Below are 19,988 nucleotides of genomic sequence, written 5' to 3'. Positions count from 1 at the left end.
GCAAATCTCGCGAAAACTTGAAAGTAAATGGCGTTCCACCAAACTGGAAGAATCTCGTTTGGATTGGCAAGACAGTCTGAAAACCTATAGGAAGGCCCTCAGAAATACTAGATCAGACAATTACTCATCATTAATAGAAGAAAACAAGAACAACCCAAGGTTTCTTTTCAGCACTGTAGCCAGGCTGACAGAGAGTCACAGCTCTAGTGAGCCTTCTATTCCTCTAGCTCTGAGTAGTGATGACTTTATGAGCTTCTTTAATGATAAAATTTTAACAATTAGAGATAAAATCCATCACCTTTTGCCCTCAACTTCTAACGGTTCATCTTTCAACGCAGGACTCCTAGAAAGAACGACTAGACCTGACATATACTTAGACTGTTTTTATCCTATAGACCTTCAACTATTAATGGTAAAGTTATCTTCAGCTAAGCCATCTACCTGTCTCTTAGACCCCATCCCAACGAGGCTACTCAAAGAAGCATTACCCGTGGTTAACACTTCATTACTAGATATTATCAATATGTCTCTATTAACAGGTTATGTACAGCAGTCATTTAAAGTAGCTGTGATAAAACCTCTTCTGAAAAAACCCATCCTCGATCCTGAGGTCTTAGCAAACTATAGACTTATATCTAACCTTCCCTTTCTCTCCAAGATCCTTGAGAAGGTAGTTGCTAATCAGTTATGTGATTTTCTCCATAGCAACAGTTTATTTTAAGACTTTCAATCAGGATTTGGAAAGCATCATAGCACAGAGACGGCACTGGTGAAAATTACTAACGACGTTCTAACTGCTGCAGACAGAGGACTTGTCTCCATACTCGTTTTACTAGATCTTAGTGCTGCATTTGACACTATTGACCATACCATCCTGTTACAGAGATTGGAACACTTAGTCGGCATTAAAGGAATCGCACTAAGATGGTTTAAGTCCTATTTCTCTGATCGATCTCAATTTGTTAATGTTAATGATATAACTACTCTGGATGGTATTGTCCTGGCCTCCAGCACTACTGTCAGAAATCTAGGAGTTATTTTTGATAAGGATATATCCTTTAACGCCCATCTAAAACAAAGCTCAAAAACAGCCCTTTTTCATCTTCGTAACATTGCCAAAATTAGCAATATCCTGTCTCAAAACGATGATGAAAAACTAGTCCATGCATTCGTTACTTCCAGGCTGGACTATTGTAATTCCCTACTGTCAGGTTGCTCAAATAAGTCTCTTAAGACTCTTCAGCTGATCCAGAATGCTGCAGCGCGTGTTCTGATAAGAAATAAGAAAAGAGATCATATTTCTCCCATATTAGCTTCTCTGCATTGGCTTCCTGTAAAATTCAGGATTGACTTTAAAGTCCTTCTCCTGACCTACAAAGCCCTAAATGGTCAAGCACCATCCTATCTAGAACAGCTCTTAGTACCTTATTGTCCCACTAGAGCACTGCGCTCCCAGAATGCAGAGTTACTTGTGGTTCCTAGAGTCTCTAAAAGTAGAATGGGAGCTAGAGCCTTCAGTTATCAGGCTCCTCTCCTATGGAACCAGCTCCCAGTCTGGGTTCAGGGGGCAGACACCGTCACCACATTTAAGAGTAAACTGAAAACCCTCCTCTTTGATAAAGCTTATAGTTAGGGAGTGAGGAGTTGCAGCGTCTGCCTAACCCGGCCCACCTGCTTCTCTTCGTAGTTATCAGATTTATTTATCATATAATCAATAATATAGTGAGAGTAGAGGGAGGCAGGCCAGTACAGCCCGATCTGGCAGGGGAGAGTTCAAGCCCGATCCGGCACCTCTCTCTAAGCTAACCTGCCTCTCTTAGTTATGCTATTATAATTCTAGACTACCGGGGAAATTCTTTCCTTCCTATGAGACACTGACCTGCTCTCTCATCTTTGTTTTCACTTGTTTCCTTTTGTATGCATCCTGTCCCAGAACTGCTTGTTACTAACCTAGCTCTGGGGAGTTTACTCCCCGGAAGTCCTTATGTGTCTCCTATGCTCTGCGATTCCCTGCAATGCCCAGCCGCGTCCTGCTGCGTCCGCTGCATCCGCTGCATCCGCTGCATCCGCTGCATCCACACCCTGCTGCGATGTTCATACACACAGAGTAGTCAGGATCCGGTATAGGAGACTGCACTACTCAGTATGACACGATGTGCCCTGCTGTGACATGAACTACAACGACTACCTTCGAAGTCACTGTTCCATTATCTTTAATGTGACTATTATTGCCACTGTTCATCACACCCCCAACCGGCCCCGTCAGACACCGCCTACCAAGAGTCTGGGTCTGCCGAGGTTTCTTCCTAAAAGGGAGTTTTTCCTCGCCACTGTCACAACAGCCACTGCTAATTCTTGCTCTTGAGGAAATCACTGTAATTGTTGGGGCTTTGGAAATTATAGAGTGTGGTCTAGACCTACTCTATCTGTAAAGTGTCTCGAGATAACTCGTTATGATTTGTTACTATAAATAAAATTGAATTGAATTGAATTATCATTTCATTTGATTGTTAGTCCATAAAGGGACTTTCATAGTTTTTTCATATGTTAAATATTTTGCATTTAACCTCTGTTATAATAATAAATACATATATTCATTGTTATTCAGTGAAATTACGCGCTTTGGTAGCCGTCATGTTGAATGTAAACAAAAAGCTGCTCACTGTCGCTGCGCTATCGTCATTGTGTAAAGCCCGCCTCAACGGTTTTGATTGGTGCCTCGATTTGGAAAAATTGGAAATGGGCTTGAACGGGCTCTTGGCTGAACTGACTTGTAGAGCAAATCTCAAATTTGCCGGAAGTTCATCAGGGTTTTCCCAGGCTTATGGCTGAGCCAATGTCTGATCCTAGAATCGCCCTTGATTCAACCCATCCTAAGACAGACACATAGCAGCATCCGGGGAACAACTTGGGGTTCATTGTCTCGCTAAAGGACACATTAGGTCCGTTGGACATGAGCAACGCCTCGTCTGTAAAGTGGACGGGAGCAGCGGCGTCAACAGGGGGCGGAGACAAAAAGCTGTGGTCAAGTTGGACAGCTTCCGACCACTGCAAGAAGCCTTCTGTCTGTACGGGAAGTCACAGAAACACTTACATTATGTTAGATACCATTCTTATTTTTTAAAGGTGCCCTGCCACACATATTTCATTACTTTGTGGTAATGTCTGAAGTTCTATTATGGACTCTGTAACAATTGTTGTGGAAAAAATGCCTTGGTTACCTTGTTTCAAGCCATTCTAGCGTGGTATAGAAAGCCTGCAGGAAGACTCAGCTCGATTTGTGCCAGTTCTCATTAATATTCAACGAGCTAAGCTGCTTGACTCTTATTGGCTAACAACTAGCCAATGAGAGCCTGGCTATCAGCATCCTTTACCCAGCGCAACTGGGTGAGCTCATGAATAGTAATGAGCTCAGGCAACACCACATCAGACGGACCAGCTTTTGTAATTGGCCTGATTTCTTTTTCTTTTCAGTGGCTAGAGCTGACACAGGAGGTAGCAGTTAATTTTCACATTCATGACATAAAACAAACACACACTCACCTAAAGGATTATTAGGAACACCCTACTAATACCATGTTTGACCCCCTTTCACCTTCAGAACTGCCTTAATTCTTTGTGGCATTGATTCAACAAGATGCTGGAAGCATTCTTTAGAAATGTTGGCCCATATTGATAGGACAGCATCTTGCAGTTGATGGAGATTTGTGGGATGCACATCCAGGGCACGAAGCTCCCGTTCCACCACATCCCAAAGAAGTTCTGTTGGGTTGAGATCTGTTGACTGTGGGGGCCATTTTAGTACAGTGAACTCATTGTCATGTTCAAGAAATCAATTTGAAATGATTCAAGCTTTGTGACATGGTGCATTATCCTGCTGGAAGTAGCCATCAGAGGATGGGTACATGGTGGGTCATAAAGGGATGGATATGGTCAGAAACAATGCTCAGGTAGGCTGTGGCATTTCAACGATGCCCAATTGGTACTAAGGGGCCTAAAGTGTGCCAAGAAAACATCCCCCACACCATCACTACCACCACCAGCCTGCACAGTGGTAACAAGGCACGACGGATCCAAGTTCTCATTCTGTTTACGCCAAATTCTGACTCTACCATCTGAATGTCTCAACTGAAAGACCAGGCAAAATTTTTACAGTCTTCAACTGTCCAATTTTGGTGAGCTCGTGCAAATTGTAGCCTCATTTTCCTATTTTTAGCAGAGATGAGTGGTACCGGTGGGGTCTTCTGCTGGTGAAGCCCATCCGCCTCAAGGTTGTTTGTGTTGTGGCTTCACAAATGCTTTGCTGTATACCATCGGTTGTAACGAGTGGCTATTTGAGTCAAAGTTGATCTTCTATCAGCTGGAATCAGTCGGTCCATTCTCCTCTGACCTCTAGCATCAACAAGGCATTTTCGCCCCCAGGACTGCCACATACTGGATGTTTTTCCTATCTCAGACCATTCTTTGTAAACCCTAGAAACCCTGACACAGGAGGTAGCAGTTAATTTTCACATTCATGACATAACACAAACACACACTCACCTAAAGGATTATTAGGAACACCCTACTAATACCATGTTTGACCCCCTTTCACCTTCAGAACTGCCTTAATTCTTTGTGGCATTGATTCAACAAGATGCTGGAAGCATTCTTTAGAAATGTTGGCCCATATTGATAGGACAGCATCTTGCAGTTGATGGAGATTTGTGGGATGCACATCCAGGGCACGAAGCTCCCGTTCCACCACATCCCAAAGAAGTTCTGTTGGGTTGAGATCTGTTGACTGTGGGGGCCATTTTAGTACAGTGAACTCATTGTCATGTTCAAGAAATCAATTTGAAATGATTCAAGCTTTGTGACATGGTGCATTATCCTGCTGGAAGTAGCCATCAGAGGATGGGTACATGGTGGGTCATAAAGGGATGGATATGGTCAGAAACAATGCTCAGGTAGGCTGTGGCATTTCAACGATGCCCAATTGGTACTAAGGGGCCTAAAGTGTGCCAAGAAAACATCCCCCACACCATCACTACCACCACCAGCCTGCACAGTGGTAACAAGGCACGACGGATCCAAGTTCTCATTCTGTTTACGCCAAATTCTGACTCTACCATCTGAATGTCTCAACTGAAAGACCAGGCAACATTTTTACAGTCTTCCTACCTCTGACCTCTAGCATCAACAAGGCATTTTCGCCCCCCAGGACTGCCACATACTGGATGTTTTTCCTATCTCAGACCATTCTTTGTAAACCCTAGAAATGGTTGTGTGAAAGTCACTGTAACTGAGCAGATTGTGAAATACTCAAACCAGCCCGTCTGGCACCAACAACCATGCCACGCTCAAAGTTGCTTAGATCACCTTTCTTTACCAATCTGACATTCAGTTTGGAGTTCAGGGGATTGTCTAGACTTGGACGACACCCCTAAATGCATTGAAGCAGCTGCCATGTGATTAGTTGATTAGATAATTGCATTAACGAGAAATCTTACAGGTGTTCCTAATAATCCTTTAGGTGAGTGTATATGGACCTAACATATTTCAAAAAATGCAAGTAAAAACAGTTTTGGGTGGCAGACCCATGTATCAGTTTGTACTGTAAAGGAAGTTTTTCTCGTCAGCAGCAGGAGTGTGTATCAATGAACACAAGATGAGACGAACTAAAAACTATTTGAGAATTAAACCAAAGTTTGGTCTTTGAGTATTTATTATATTTGCAAATATAGAGAAACACAAATTCACAGGTACAATCAGCATGTCTGAAAAAGTCTTCCTAACTAGAAACCTAAATGTCAAAACATCATATAGTGAAAAACTCCGTTAAGCCACCCCTCTTAATTTATCTTTAGCATGGCCATAGTTGAAAAGAGACATTATTAACAGTCACACCATTGTATCACCTTCCCCTCTTCTCCAGTTCTTAACCTTAGCCTAAACAACAGTTTATCTCAGGAGACAGAAGGAGACACGGTTCAGACAGTTTATGGCCTTCTTCACTTTATCTGCTAAAAATAAACAGTATCAGAGACTGAGGTCTTCTCAACTAGAAATAGCTTTAGCTAGACTCAAAGTTCATGGTTGCCAGCTGTTTCACTTGGAGCCTTTTGAATCCACACATGAACAAAATAATAATCTTGTAGAATATTAAAACAATCAAAATAATAAAATTCGCCATTACAGTACTTTGTACTCGAATTTGGAACGTGGATTCTACTCCTCAATCACAACAGAGTAATTTAGAAAAACTATTATTTCGCACTTTACATTTTGCAAGTACAGTATTATTTTTTATAGTTTTACTTCCTGGAGTTCGTTAAGCGGGGAAAATACTAAATACTTTCACTAGAGTTGAGCCGGATACTCGGCTGAAACGAGTATCCGGTACGGATAAAGCACTTTTGCCGAGTACGAGTATTATACGAGTAATACGAGTCAATATCTGTGCTCGGATTGAATAAAAATCCTCATTGGGTAGCTGACTGTGTCTGCGTTCTGTGATAGGCTAGTCACACAGCGCCCCTCCCCTACACACATACAGATTTATTGTGTTGCTGTGCTCACTCACACACTCAGGTTCGCCGGTCTTTTCCGTTAACGTTTAGGGTTTCTTCAGCTTCAGATTAGTTTTTTACTTTGGTTTGTAGTACTTACTTATTAACCAGTAGAGTTCTGGTAAACGTGGGGTTTGTTCAGACGTGGTGCTTGGTAGAATGCGACTCGCGTTGCGTCTCTGCCTGTCGGAGATTTTTTTCTTTTTAAACCGTCAGCTGGCTCTAACCAGTTTTTTTTACTTCACGCACTGAGTGTCTGACACGTTCTTGCTGTATTTCATAAAAAAATAAAGGAAGTAGTGGTATAAAACTATATTACAAATTAATTAGCTACACACACAACACAAACAAACACACACACACACACACACTCTCTTTTTTTTTTTTTTTTTTTTTTTTTTTTTTTTTTTTTTTTTTCTCTCCCTCTCTGCCGGTCATCAGAGTTTTTTTTAAACCGTCTGCTGGCTCTAACCAGTTTTTTTGACTTCATGCACTGAGTGTCTGACACTTTCTTGCTATATTTTATAAAAGAAATAAAGGTAGTTGTGGTATAAATAGTTTGTTTGTTATCATGATCAAAACAACTGATCTGAAGCTCAATGCTGATGCTGTCATGTAAATAGTTTTCTAATCAGCAATAAATATAACAATTTCTGATCAACCCATATCGATTGCATGCTTAAAATAACATACTGGTTAAAGCCCCGCCAATTTCAAGACAACCCGACCCACTTCCGGGTTAAATCCCACCCTCTTCCAGGTTATGCCCCGCCCAGTCCGAGTACAGATACAGATACAGATAATTCATATGGTTAACAGATACAGATACAGATAATGCTGTACTCGCTCATCCCTAACTTTCACCACGTAAACGGGTGTTTGAAATCAAACCCCAATCTTTTCCCTAATCTTAGTCGTTTTGGTGTCTAAACTAAAGTGTTGTAGTCAATTTTTTTTGGCTAAACTCAAATGCCACAGCCGCTAAAATGACTGGCAGCTCACCAAGCTCTAGTCACATTAGAGCTGAAGATCTTTGCCCGAAGTTGACGGGACCCGACCTATGGCCTACATTAGTCATGAATTAATGATGTTAAAAATGACTCATTCTTGACAATAGGGAAAAGAGCTGTGTGCGTGCGCACATTTTAATAAAGTCAGGCTGTAAATGGGTTTGGGCTTTTAAAAAGCTGTCAATCAAAATGTACTCGTCAGGCTCGGGCCTTGTCGGGCCTAACTTTTAAGGCCCGATTACAGCTCTACGTCACATGACCGGCCCGCGGAGGCCTAATTTTGTAGGATATCGTATGAAATGGTGTGAATATGTTTTCACCTAAAAAGTCAAATTTACCACAAATATTTATATTTGACAAATTAAACTTTTAAATCCAAGTTTAAGTCTGTAAAAACATTGCTTAACCCTGGTGCTTTCCTCGGGTCAAATTTGACTGAATGAATTTCTTTGAACCAAATTTCCCCAAAGTAACATGAACGCGTGGATGTACATTGTATGGAAGCCATGTAACATTCTTGGCAGGTAAAATTAATGATTACTTTTATTGAATTGTGGGTGTTTTTTTTCTAGCATCCTCTGATCTTAACTATCTTAATCTTAATCCACAATTTCAGTTTTTTAGACTAAAGAAAATAGGTATTTATGTCATTTAAATTATGTTTATTGACCATGTATTTAAAAAAGCGAACAAAAAAGTGACAAATGTTTCAAAAATTGTCAAAAAACATTGGAAAAAGAGCCAAAAAAAGTTAATTTGCAATTTTGACCCATAAGGACAACAAGTTCACGATCTATGGGAAGACAACACAAGGGTTAAAGTAGAGAAAATTTGATTTTACATGTGCAAATATCCTTCATTAAACAGCTGTATTTAATTTCTTTCCAGCCCCTTTACTGTTGCGAAACAGAGTGATGATCCTCTGCTTGATCTCTTTAATTTGCAGCCCGTAGATAACGGCGTTGAATGCCGGCAGAGTCACTTCGCACAACACCGACACCACTTTCCTGTAGTCCGCCGTCCGAGGGAATCGGTGCAGGGCGATGATGACGGCGGCTGACACAAGCAGGAAGACGTACACGGCCAGGTAGGTGGAACAGGTCTGCAGCGCTTTGCTGTTCAGAGCTTTGTTCTTACTGCGCACACACACCGCTGCAATATTCAGGTAGGTGATCGAGACGCTGCCGACAGAAAAGCCGAGCACGAGCACCGTGGGCTGGAAAGAAGTGAAATACAGCTGTTTAATGTTTAATGAAGGATATTTGCACACGTAAAAACTAATTCTTTTCTACTTTAACACTTGTGTTGTCTTCCCGTAGACTGTGGACTCTTTCGGGGTCAAAATTGCAAATGAACTTTTTTTTTACGCTTGAGATGTTTTTGTCACTTTTTCTGACAATTTTTTTAAATACATGGTCAATAAACATAATTGAAATAACATAATGCCTATTTTTTTGTTTAAAAAACAGGTTCGGACAACGATCTTCAGCTCTAATGTGACTATAGAGCACGGTGAGCTGTCATCTGTCATTTTAGAGGCCATGGCATTTGAGTTTAGCCACAAAAAAGTGACTACAACACTTAAGTTTAGACACCAAAACGACTAAGATTAGATTGGGGATTGGGGTTTGATTTCAAACACCCGTTTATGTGGTGTCAAACACCCGTTTATGTGGTGAAAGTATTTAGTTTTTTCCCCGTCTAGCGAACTCTGGGAAAAATAATACTTGCACAATGTAAAGTGCAAAATAATTGCTTTTCTCGAATACTCCGTTTTGATCGTTAGGAGCCGAATTTGCGATCCAAATTCGAATATATAGTACAAACTGATAACATTTTAACAAATCAGAATGGGATCTAACAGGATGTGAATGTTTCTGTGACTGTGACAGTAAGCTGTCTGACTTGCCAACAGCATTTTGTCTCCGCCCCCTGCTGCTGCCGTTGGGGACGTGCCTGTGTTCCCACATCTTAAAAGATTTTTTCAAAATTAGGCCCTATGTGTATCTGATTTTATCCCCCGTTCTCCCAATTTGGTAGCCAATTACACCCAACCTATTATCCAGTAGCAATGGAATACAGATGCAATGGAATGTAACCCTAACATAGGGCCTAATTTTAAGAAAAATCTTAGAAATGTGGGAACATAGGGCTGTGGGACCATTGGGCTGTGGGAACATAGGGCTGACCTGCTCCCGTCCACTTTACAGACGAGGTGTCGCTCAAGTCCAACAGGCCTAATGTGTCCTTTAGCGAGACAATGAACCCCAAGTTGTTCCCCAGACGCTGCAATGTGTCTGTCTTAGGATGGGTTGAATACATTTTACCGTATATGATTGTATGTGACTAATGAATTAAAGCTTATTCATAAAATAAAAGCTTCTTTATTTGTTATTTAAACAGGCTTTAGTTAAACTTTTTAATGGCTGTCTGATTTCATGTTTTCCTTTGTATTCTCATGTCTTTTATTTTATGTATTTCATTTTATTGTGAAGCAATTGTGAAAAGTGCCATATAAATAAACTTATCTTAAATTAAAAACAACCTACAGAAGATACACATGCTCAGTATCAATGGGTGCCAGGCAACAAATTGACCTATCAGCGAGTGACGCTGCAGATGAGTGCTGAATAAAAGTGTCTGCAGTTTCACGTCTGGTCTTAGGTGGAGGGAGGTTGTGTTTTCTCATACGTGTGTAATACAATCTGTGTTTTAATGAATTTACAGCATCTTGTGAGACGAATGTATTCTTCATTTTCTGTCGCAGCTTTGTGGAAGAGTTCTCCGTGAAGTGGAGGATAACCCTAACGTGTTTCAGTAAGAAATCTAATCTGGGCACAAAAATTGCACTTTTGACTTATCTTCAAGCTCTTTCACAGTGTTAGTTCAACCAAATGATATTGCATGTTATAGATTTATTTGCAATGTTTTTGTTTCTGCCTTCACTTGAATGCATTAGAGGTGAATGAAAGTATTCTTCATTTTCTGTCGCAGCTTTATAGAAGAGTTCTCACTGAACTGGAGGATAACGTGTTGAGAAAGAAATATAATCTTGTGCGCACAAAACCTGCCACTTAGGCTTTTTAAAAGTGTCGATTCACCCAAATGATATAGCAGTTATTGACTTATTTGTCACGTTTTATATGTGTCTCTTTTTCTGCCTTCTCTCGAATGAAAGTTAGTTTGTGGAGCTCAGAGACGTTCAACATCGATGTATCTGTCTGTCCTCAGAGAGGGATCTACCTTTTGTTGCTCTACCTGAAGTTTCTTAGATTTTTTACCCTTTCAAAAGTGTTTCTTTGGACGTTTTTCATAATCTGATTCAAGGCTTTCAGGATAGACGAATGTTAAAGCAAATTGACTTGTCTTCTTAAGTGAGAATTTCTACCAGTGAAAGCTCTATTTTAGTGTAACTGGGACATTGTTTCTGGAAACAGCCGTTCATGGGACAATTTGGGAAATCTTTAAATGCCATTTTAAGCAAAGAAATAATGCTGTTTTTGTAATATAGGTGAATGATGGAGAAAATCAGACAGTGACTTAATGTGTTGGATGCGTCTGTAACAAATTCATGATAACAGTTCAGAAGAACACAATTCTGCCTCACTTTACAGCTTGTCATTGTTATTGTGATGGAGACATGTTCATCTGTGATGTTTTGAAATGAAACAAAACTACATGGTTTGATTAAGGAAAATATTTTTTAAAAGTTAGTACAAAATAAGTTACGTGACGGTTAAAATAAGCAAAGAAATAATGTTTTGTCGTAATATAGGTGAATCAACCCTGATGGAGAGAAAAATCAAACACGGTGACTTAAGATGTTGGATGCCTCTGTAACAAATTAATGATGACAACAGTTCAGAAGAACACAATTCTGTGTCACATTACAGCCTGTCATTGTTATTGTGATGTAGACATGTTTAGGTTCACTGTGATAACTTATGCTTTTTTCATGGTGAAGTATTTCAACTTTGTCGCCTGAATAATTGCGCTACAAAGAAACTACATTTGTAAACATTGTTTTGAGGGGAACGAATTTTCCATATGGTTAACGTGAATTGAAACAAAACTACTTGGTTAGATTAAGGAAAAGATTTTTTAGAAGTTAGTACAAAATAAGTTAGGTGACGGTTTATATAAGTATGTTTGTTATGTAAATTCAGTTTCATACATAATAGGCATGCTCCCCCTGAGTCAATTAATTGGTTGTTTTGTTCTTATTCGACTACAATTTCTTTAGTCATTTTATACGCTTCTTTCGTGCAGAATTACTCACTTTCAAGACATGTTTAAACATCTCTGGCTTTATAAATTTAAAGTGGGGCTGAGCCTGATTCTTTACGGAGAAACTTAGTTTTACAGATCAGACAATTAAATCAACTAATCGTTTAGTCGACACAATTGTAAAATCGAGTGTTAGTTGACGAAGAGTTTTATTTAGTCGAGCACAGCCCTACTTCTCTCTCACTTATGCTTTATAAGAAAAAAAACATTGTTTGAGTTTAAATGAGTATGTTTTTTACATCATATAAGTTGAAAATAAACAAATTTTTTTCCAGATCTGTCGAATAAATCAACTAATCGGTCAGTCAACTATGATTTGTTTTAATTGATGACAGCCCTAATTAATGGAAATGGTTTATTGATGAACTCAGTTATACTCATGTTGTTGGCTATCTTTATTATTTGACATTGGCGGGGGAAAGCATACGGCTATCTCCTGGAACTCAAACATTTTCTAACCTTTTAAAGAGTCACAGTGAGATCTTGTGGAGAAACTCAGTTTTACAGATCTGTCGATTTAAATCAAGACAATTACTTCAGCCGAGGAAAGCCCTAGAGTTTTTTTTAAAGAGTCACAGTTAAATCTTTTTGCTTTTCTGTTACTATAACTGCATATACATACAACTGCAGTTATACATACGGTCTTTATCCTGACGCAACAAATCAGAAATGGAAAATGACACTTTTGTTGGGGATATTCTAATCTTAGAGGGGTTAAACATAACCTCCCAGGGTTTAATACCCACCTTCATCTTCCTCCTCCTCATCTACATCTTCATCTTGGTGTCCAACATCGGCCTGGTGGTGTTGATATTTCGGAGCAAGAGCCTCCAGCAGCCCATGTATCTGCTCGTCTGCAACATGAGCATCAACGATGTCTTTGGGGCGACAGTAATTATACCTCATGTCCTCCAAGATCTTTTAATTTCAGACTCAGAACGGTACATTCATTACATTGACTGTGCCGTCCAGGCGTTTTGTGTTCATCTCCATGTGGGTACTTCTCACACGGTGCTCATGATCATGGCTTTTGATCGTTACGTGGCCATCTGCAACCCGCTGCGGTACGCCGCTGTCATGACCAACAGGATGGTGGTGTTGCTTTCGGTGGCAGCGTGGGGAACGATCTTCGTGCTGGTGGCGATTCTCTTGGGACTTAGCATCCGCCTGTCACGCTGCAGGTCAGTTATCTTCAACCCGTTCTGTGACAACGCGTCCTTGTTCAAACTGTCTTGTGAAAGCATTCTCATCAATAATATCTACGGTCTCGGCTACACGGTGGTGCTGCTGGGCTCGTCCCTCGGCAGCGTAACACTCACCTACCTGAGGATCGCCATGGTGTGTTTGAGTAGTAAAAACAAAGCTCTGAACAGCAAAGCACTGCAGACCTGCACCACTCATCTGGTCGCATACATCATCTTCATGGTGTCCGGCTTCCTCATTGTGATCCTGCACCGCTTCCCTCTTCTGGCCGACCTCAGGAAAGCGGCGTCCGTCGTGGGACACGTTGTCCTGCCGGCCCTGAACGCTGCTATCTACGGTCTGCAAAATAAAGAGGTCCGGCAGATGATTAAAACTTTGTTCCATATCAATAAAGTAACTTGACATGTTGCATGTTTTGTCCTCTTCTACTTGTATATTTTATACTTGTATCTTTTTTTTAAATAATTTTCATTGTCGATTATTGGGTGGATTTTTCTCTCGATAGATGGATTATCTATGGATTAGTTTGGTTCCTAAAATGTCAGAAAATTGGTGACAAATGTGGATCAGTGTTTCCCAAAGTCAAAGTTGACATCCTCAAATGTCTTTTTTTTGTACCCAACTCAAAGATATTCAGTTTCAACCCAGTCTCACGGCAGTTCGTGAAATGTGTACACAGACATGTTTATAAAAAAAAATTGTGATGGTCACCACGTTTTTTAAACTAATGTATTTCAATTGGAAGCATCTTTCGTGATCACAGCACGATTCTTTCTGCCAGTCGGGCTGCAGCAGAGAAGCTGTATACAGCTTTGCTATTATTGGCATTTTTAGCCCTATAACTGCTGTTTTAGCTTACGTTTCCATGACACGCGGGACAACAATGGGACGGTTGGGTTTAGGTAAAGAAGAACGGGACGGTTGGGTTTAGGAAACATCACATGTGGGACATGATCCCCAGTCTCCTGGGTGAAAGGCCTGTGTTGTTTGACCCATCTACCACCCCAAACAACCTCTCTATGCGGATTTTTATACTACGTCATCTTCTCATTGACTTTACATTGGTATGGTTTTCCAAAGAATCGTGCTGTGATCACGAAAGTTGATTCCCATTGAAATAAATTAGTTTAAAAAATGTGCTGACCATCACGAAAGAAACGAGATAAACGTGTCCTTGTAGACAAATCAATAGATTAAATTACGTGAACATTTCAAAAACTGCCATGAGACTGGGCTGTGTTTACTGTCAGAGAGAAGAAACTAGAACATAACGTAAAAATTCTCAAACTGATGATAGTTGCAGATTAATGTAATAGTTGACAACTAAATCTTTGCAGCTCTAATTTGAGATAATCTGTGAAATCATGGTACTGTAAAAAAACGATAATATTTTGTCAGCTGGGGTGACAAAGAATCCTGTAAAATAACTGTAAAAGACTTCAAAAATACAGTAATTTTCTATAATACAAATTTAGTTTGTATCTTTAATTTGAATGAAATGTACATTTTGTGGCTTGTAATGTATCATGAAAGATCTTTACATCTGTAAAATCTAATTTTAAATTTAAGAAATTTATTTTCAGTATTGTATGTGAAAACATAAAATATATTTCTTTAAAATGTGGAAATTGAGGGTGCCAGGATAGCTCATTTGGTAGAGCAGGTGCTCATATATAGAGGTTAACTCCTAGACCCAGCGGACCCGGGTTTGACTCCAATCTGTGGCATGTCATTCCCCCCTCTCTCTCTTTCATGTCTTCAGCTGTTTGTATCAAAATAAAGGCAAAAAATAATCTTTAAAAAAATATATAGAAATTGTATTGTTATTCAGTCGTTTTCAATATTAATATTTTTATTATCTTAGTTTTGTTAGTTTGAATTAAGTGGTCACTCCAGCAATTTAGTATTGAAATACCATGAAGTTAAAAATAAACCGCAGCAGTCAATGTGGTGCACTGATGAAAATCATCTGGAATACATAAACATTACAGCCGGTTACGTGTCGTATTGATTTCGGACGAGCCCCCAAAATTGAACTCACAAGAGACTAGGAAACTGAAGTTAAAATCAAAGCGGAGGCCAAGATGTCCTGAGTACACATACACTGATCACTTTATAGTATTTTAAAGGGAAATGCACATACTATGACAATTCACTCAGTACAATGTACTGTGCATTACATGTGGTTTGAACATGGACAGATTGGTGCAAGGCAGCTTTATTTATATAGCACATTTCAGCAACAGGGCAATTCAAATAGCTTTACATAAAACAAAGAGCAGTTAAAAATGAATACAAAATTAAAAACAGATAAAATACGAGAATAAAATTCACAGTGCAGTACAAGACATTAAAGAAAGGCAACATCAAAAAGAAAGTTCTTCAGCCTTGTTTTGAAAGAAGATTTGCGGCAGACCTGCAGTTATCTGGAAGTTTGTTCCAGATGTGTGGAGCTTAAAAACTTAACGCCGCTTCGCCCTGTTTAGTTCTGATTCTGGGGACAGCAAGCAGACCTGTCCCAGACGACCTGAGAGGTCTGGGTGGTTCATAGTTTACTAGCAGATCAGAAATGTATTTTGGCCCTAAACCGTTTAGTAATTTATAAACCAGCAAAAGTATTTTGCAGCTATTAAGCTACTAGCTATTAAGCTAGTAAGGGGCTGTCGTCCCAGGTCCAGTGTTTGGTCATCATTTATGGCGACAGTAGGCTGGCATCAGAGGAGCGGAGGCTGCGGGAAGGAGTGTGGTGGTGAAGCAGGTCAGTGAGATAGGAGGGGGCCTTTGTTTTAAAGGTCTTTGTGAATGAGGAGAAGGACTTTGAATTGTATTCTTTGTGGGACAGAGAGCCAGTGGAGGTTCTGGAGGACCGGAGTGATGTGGACATGTGAGCGTGAATGGGTGATCAGATGAGCAGCAGACTGCTGGATCTATTGAAGTTTATTTATTAAGGACTTTGGATGTTGAACCTTATAGAATGCTACTGCAGTCATCAATTCTGGAAGTAATGAAGGCATGGATAAAAATTTTGGCAGCAGAGAATGTAAGTGATGGGCAGAGACGGGCAATTTTTTTGAAGTGGAAAAAGGCAGTTCTCTAGCCTGGGAAAACCCTGACGAATATCCGGCAAATTTGAGATTTGCTCTGCAAGTCAGTCTGGCCAAGAGCCCATTCAAGCCCATTTCCAATTTTTCCAAATCGAGGCACCAATCACAACCGTTGAGGTGGCTTTACACGATGACGATAACGCAGCGACGGCGAGCAGCTTCTTGTTTACATTCAACATGAGGGCCACCAAAGCGGCAGCAACCCATTGATAACACTGTCGCTGCTACATCACCCGGGTCATTAGTCTGATTGGTTGAAGGACTATCCAATTTCTCCCAGAGGCATATGAGCGGCGTCCGTTGGTGACGTTCCTTTGGAAATGGGCAGTGAATGAACCTTCCCCAGACCCACTCTCAGTTACAACTGAGAAGGGTCTCGTGTCAGCCAGGCTAGCTCAGCAACTAATGAGAATGTGACACGGATACAGTACCTTGCAAAAGTGTTAACACCCCCCCCCCGCCCCGCTAAATCAGTAATTTCACTGGATAACAATGAATATATGTATTTATTATTATAGTAGAGGATGAATGCAACATTTTGAACATATGAAAAAACTATGAAAGTTCCTTTATGGACTACCAGAATCAAATGAAATGATAATGAGGTGTAAACCATAAGTAAATACAAAAATAAAATCTTGTTTCTTGTTTCTTTGAACCAAATTGCCCCAAAATAACATGAATCTGTGGATCTAAGTTGTATGGAATTCCATGTAACATTCTTGGCAGGTAGAATTAATGATTACTTTCATTGAATTGTGGGTGTTTTTTTTCCTCCAATTTTATAGCATTTGAAATAAACTGTGATCCATTCAACATCCTCTGATCTTAACTGTCAGTCAAATATTTCCACAATTTCAGTTTTTTAAACAAAAAAATAGGTATTATGTTATTTAAATTATGTTTATTGACCAAGTTTTTAAAAAGCGTTGAAAAAAGTGAGAAAAACGTCTCAAAAAGCGTCAAAGAAAAGTTCATTTGCAATTTTGACCCAGAAGGACAACAAGCTCATGGTCTATTGGAACACAACACAAGTGTTAAAAGTAGAAAAAAATAGTTTTTACATGTGCAAATATCCTTCATTAAACAGCTGTATTTCACTTCCTTCTAGCCCCTTTACTGTTGCGAAACAAAGTGATGATCCTCTGCTTGATCTCTTTAATTTGCAGCCCGTAGATAATGGCGTTGAACGCCGGTAGAGTCGCTTCGCATAACAAAGACGCCACTTTCCTGTAGTCCGCCGTCCGAGGGAATCGGTGCAGGGCGATGATGACGGTGGCTGACACAAACAGGAAGACGTACACGGCCAGGTGGGTGTAACCCGCCTGCCACGCGACAAACGCATGCTGAGGCCCACGAGCACCGATGCAATCAACACCCAAACCGACACCGACAGCTTCACCACCATCCTGTTGGTCATGATGGAGGCGTACCGCAGGGGGTTGCAGATGGCCATGTAGCGATCGAAAGCCATGATAATAAAAACAGTATGAGTGGTGGCCACATAGAGGTGAACGCAGAAGGCCTGGACAGCGCAGTGGACGTAACGAATGTACCGCTCTGAATGTGGAATGAAAATATCTCGGAATACGTACAGCATGACAATCGTCGCCCCAAAAATGTCATTGATGCTCATGTTGCAGAAGAGCAGATACATGGGCTGATGGAGGCTCGTGCTCGTGAAGATCAGCGTGACCAGACTTATCTTAAGGCTGTGGGAACATTGGGCTGTGGGAACATAGGGCTGTAGGAACATAGGGCTGTGGGAACATTGGGCTGACCCCAAAAAACAGAGTACCTAAGTTGAATGTATGTAGCTTAACATTTAAAATTGAGGTGATTAACTGTCATTTTGTTATCCAAGACATTTCAATTGTAAATTAATCGCTAACTAAGTATTTTGATAATTGATTAATTGGTTTGAATCATTTTTCATGAAACTTGTGTGATGTCAGCTTGTTAAATTTGAATATTTTCTAGTTTCTTCTCTCCTCTGGGACAGTAAACTGAATATCTTCAAGTTGTGGACAAAACAACACATTTGAGGACCTCATCTTGGGCTTGTGGTTTATTATTTATTTTCTGAGTAATGTTTAACTATTTGCACTGAGTGACAGCATTAGGGTTTTGTATCATGTTGTACATGTTTGTTTCTGTGTTTTGTTTTTTTATTGCAGCAGCATGGGTTAAGTGCTCAAGACAAATTCCCCACCTTGTGTTACAATAGTTAAGCTTCACTTTGATCTTGGGCTTTGGGAAACACTGATTGGCATTTCCCACCATTTTCTGACATGTTAGAGATGAAACAACTAATCCATTCATCTAGAAAAGAATCCACACATTATTGGACTATGAGAATAATAAATAGTTGCAGCCCTAAAAAGAACAAATAACTCTCTTAAGCTATGGGAGAGAGGTACTGTAGGTGTAGGCCTTTACATTGGCTAAACTGAAAAAGTTTCTTTAGATACACAGAAGATGAGTGGTTGCCAAGTGACAGACAACCTGTGCGTGTGATGCGTCACCTGTAGGCCTCTAACGCACTACATAAAAGTGTTCCTGTTGTTTCAGTTCTGGTACGGGGAGGATTACAAGGTAATGCCAACAAACACACTGCACACTCTACAGCAGTAAAAAGTATGTGAATGTACCTTTGCAATACCTGGCTTTTTTTTCCAAAGCAGCAGAAACATTAATGTTGACAGATGTATCCTTCTTTTGCTTGTAAATTTGACAGTGAGTCCTTACTGAAGTGGACGATTCAATCCGCTCTTAAGAAACAAAATGTGAGACGTGGGGAAAAGTTAAGTCTTTACATTTAGATTTACTTCTCCAGCTATGTTGAAATGTTTCTCTCAGTTAGGTTGACTAATGTTGACATGTAAAAAAATGTTAAAAATGTCAAAAAAAATTTAAATATTTTGGCTTGTAGTCTTAATGAGAACTGTTTCTTATCTAACCTGTAGCTTTGTGTCACTTTTTATCCAGTGGTTTGTTTTCTTCACAAATGTAAAATGTGTATAACTCACTGAATGGAAATCGTTGGGATCATTTTCACAAGCAGAATCAGAAAAGGATTTATTGCCAAGTAAGTAAAGCTTGCAAGGAATTTCCCTTGGTGGATGTAGCATATATAAACATGAACATATCGGAAGGAAATAACTGTTGAATAGCTGTTTAAACAACAAGACAAAAAAGCTGAATGGTTTAGTGTAAGATATGACTTATAACTAATTACAGAAACACAGATTTTAATCACACAGATGAAGAAACTCGGTCAAGTCTGGATGATAACTGATCTGCAGCTGTTTGCATTGCAGCTTTCATTCATGTAAGAATCTTTGTTGATATTTCAAAGAGACTCGCAGGGTTTCCCCTAACATTTTCAGGCTTTTAGGCGAATCAACCGAGCCTATGTTTTTGGGCCACTTCATCTACACCGAATGAAAGTAAAACTAAAGTGGAGAGAATCAAAACTAGAGATGTTCTGACTCAATTTCTTCCTTTCCCGATACAGTTTCTGACACCTAAACTTGCGTATCGGTCGATACGGAGTAACGATCCGATACCAGTGCATTTAAAATAATATAAGTATAACCCTAATATAACCTGTGTGGATATGATATGATTGCTTTAATTGTTGTACGGTCTGGTTTGGGTAATAACTGTTTTAAAACATGAATGCCGTAAAACTTGCTTTTATTATCTAGTTTTGTCTTTTCACTAAGTTGCTTTGCTTGTATTTGTATCTTTGAGAGATAGCTTGGATTCATTATTTCTTTCTTTATTCCATTCATTTGAACTTTTCTAACCCTAACCCTAACCCCGAACCC

At 39.8% G+C, this 19,988-nt stretch overlaps 1 protein-coding gene across 1 annotated transcript; it reads left to right on the top strand.

The window, feature by feature from the left end:
• Positions 1-12,517: 12,517 nt before the first annotated feature.
• On the top strand, positions 12,518-13,453 carry LOC120544291 (olfactory receptor 8U1-like). The gene has a single exon (XM_039777927.1). It carries the CDS (start codon positions 12,518-12,520, stop codon positions 13,451-13,453), a length of 936 nt encoding a protein of 311 aa, XP_039633861.1.
• Positions 13,454-19,988: the final 6,535 nt, after the last annotated feature.

Source organism: Perca fluviatilis, chromosome 16, assembly GCF_010015445.1.
Source record: "Perca fluviatilis chromosome 16, GENO_Pfluv_1.0, whole genome shotgun sequence".
NCBI classification, from domain to species: domain Eukaryota; kingdom Metazoa; phylum Chordata; class Actinopteri; order Perciformes; family Percidae; genus Perca; species Perca fluviatilis.
The sequence above is the reverse complement of the archived record's forward strand: the minus strand, read 5'-3'. Positions and strand labels throughout refer to the sequence as shown.

Bases quoted from the DNA above. Each gene is read 5' to 3' on its own strand.
- LOC120544291 (XM_039777927.1), top strand. From the start codon at position 12,518: ATGGAAAATGACACTTTTGTTGGGGATATTCTAATCTTAGAGGGGTTA.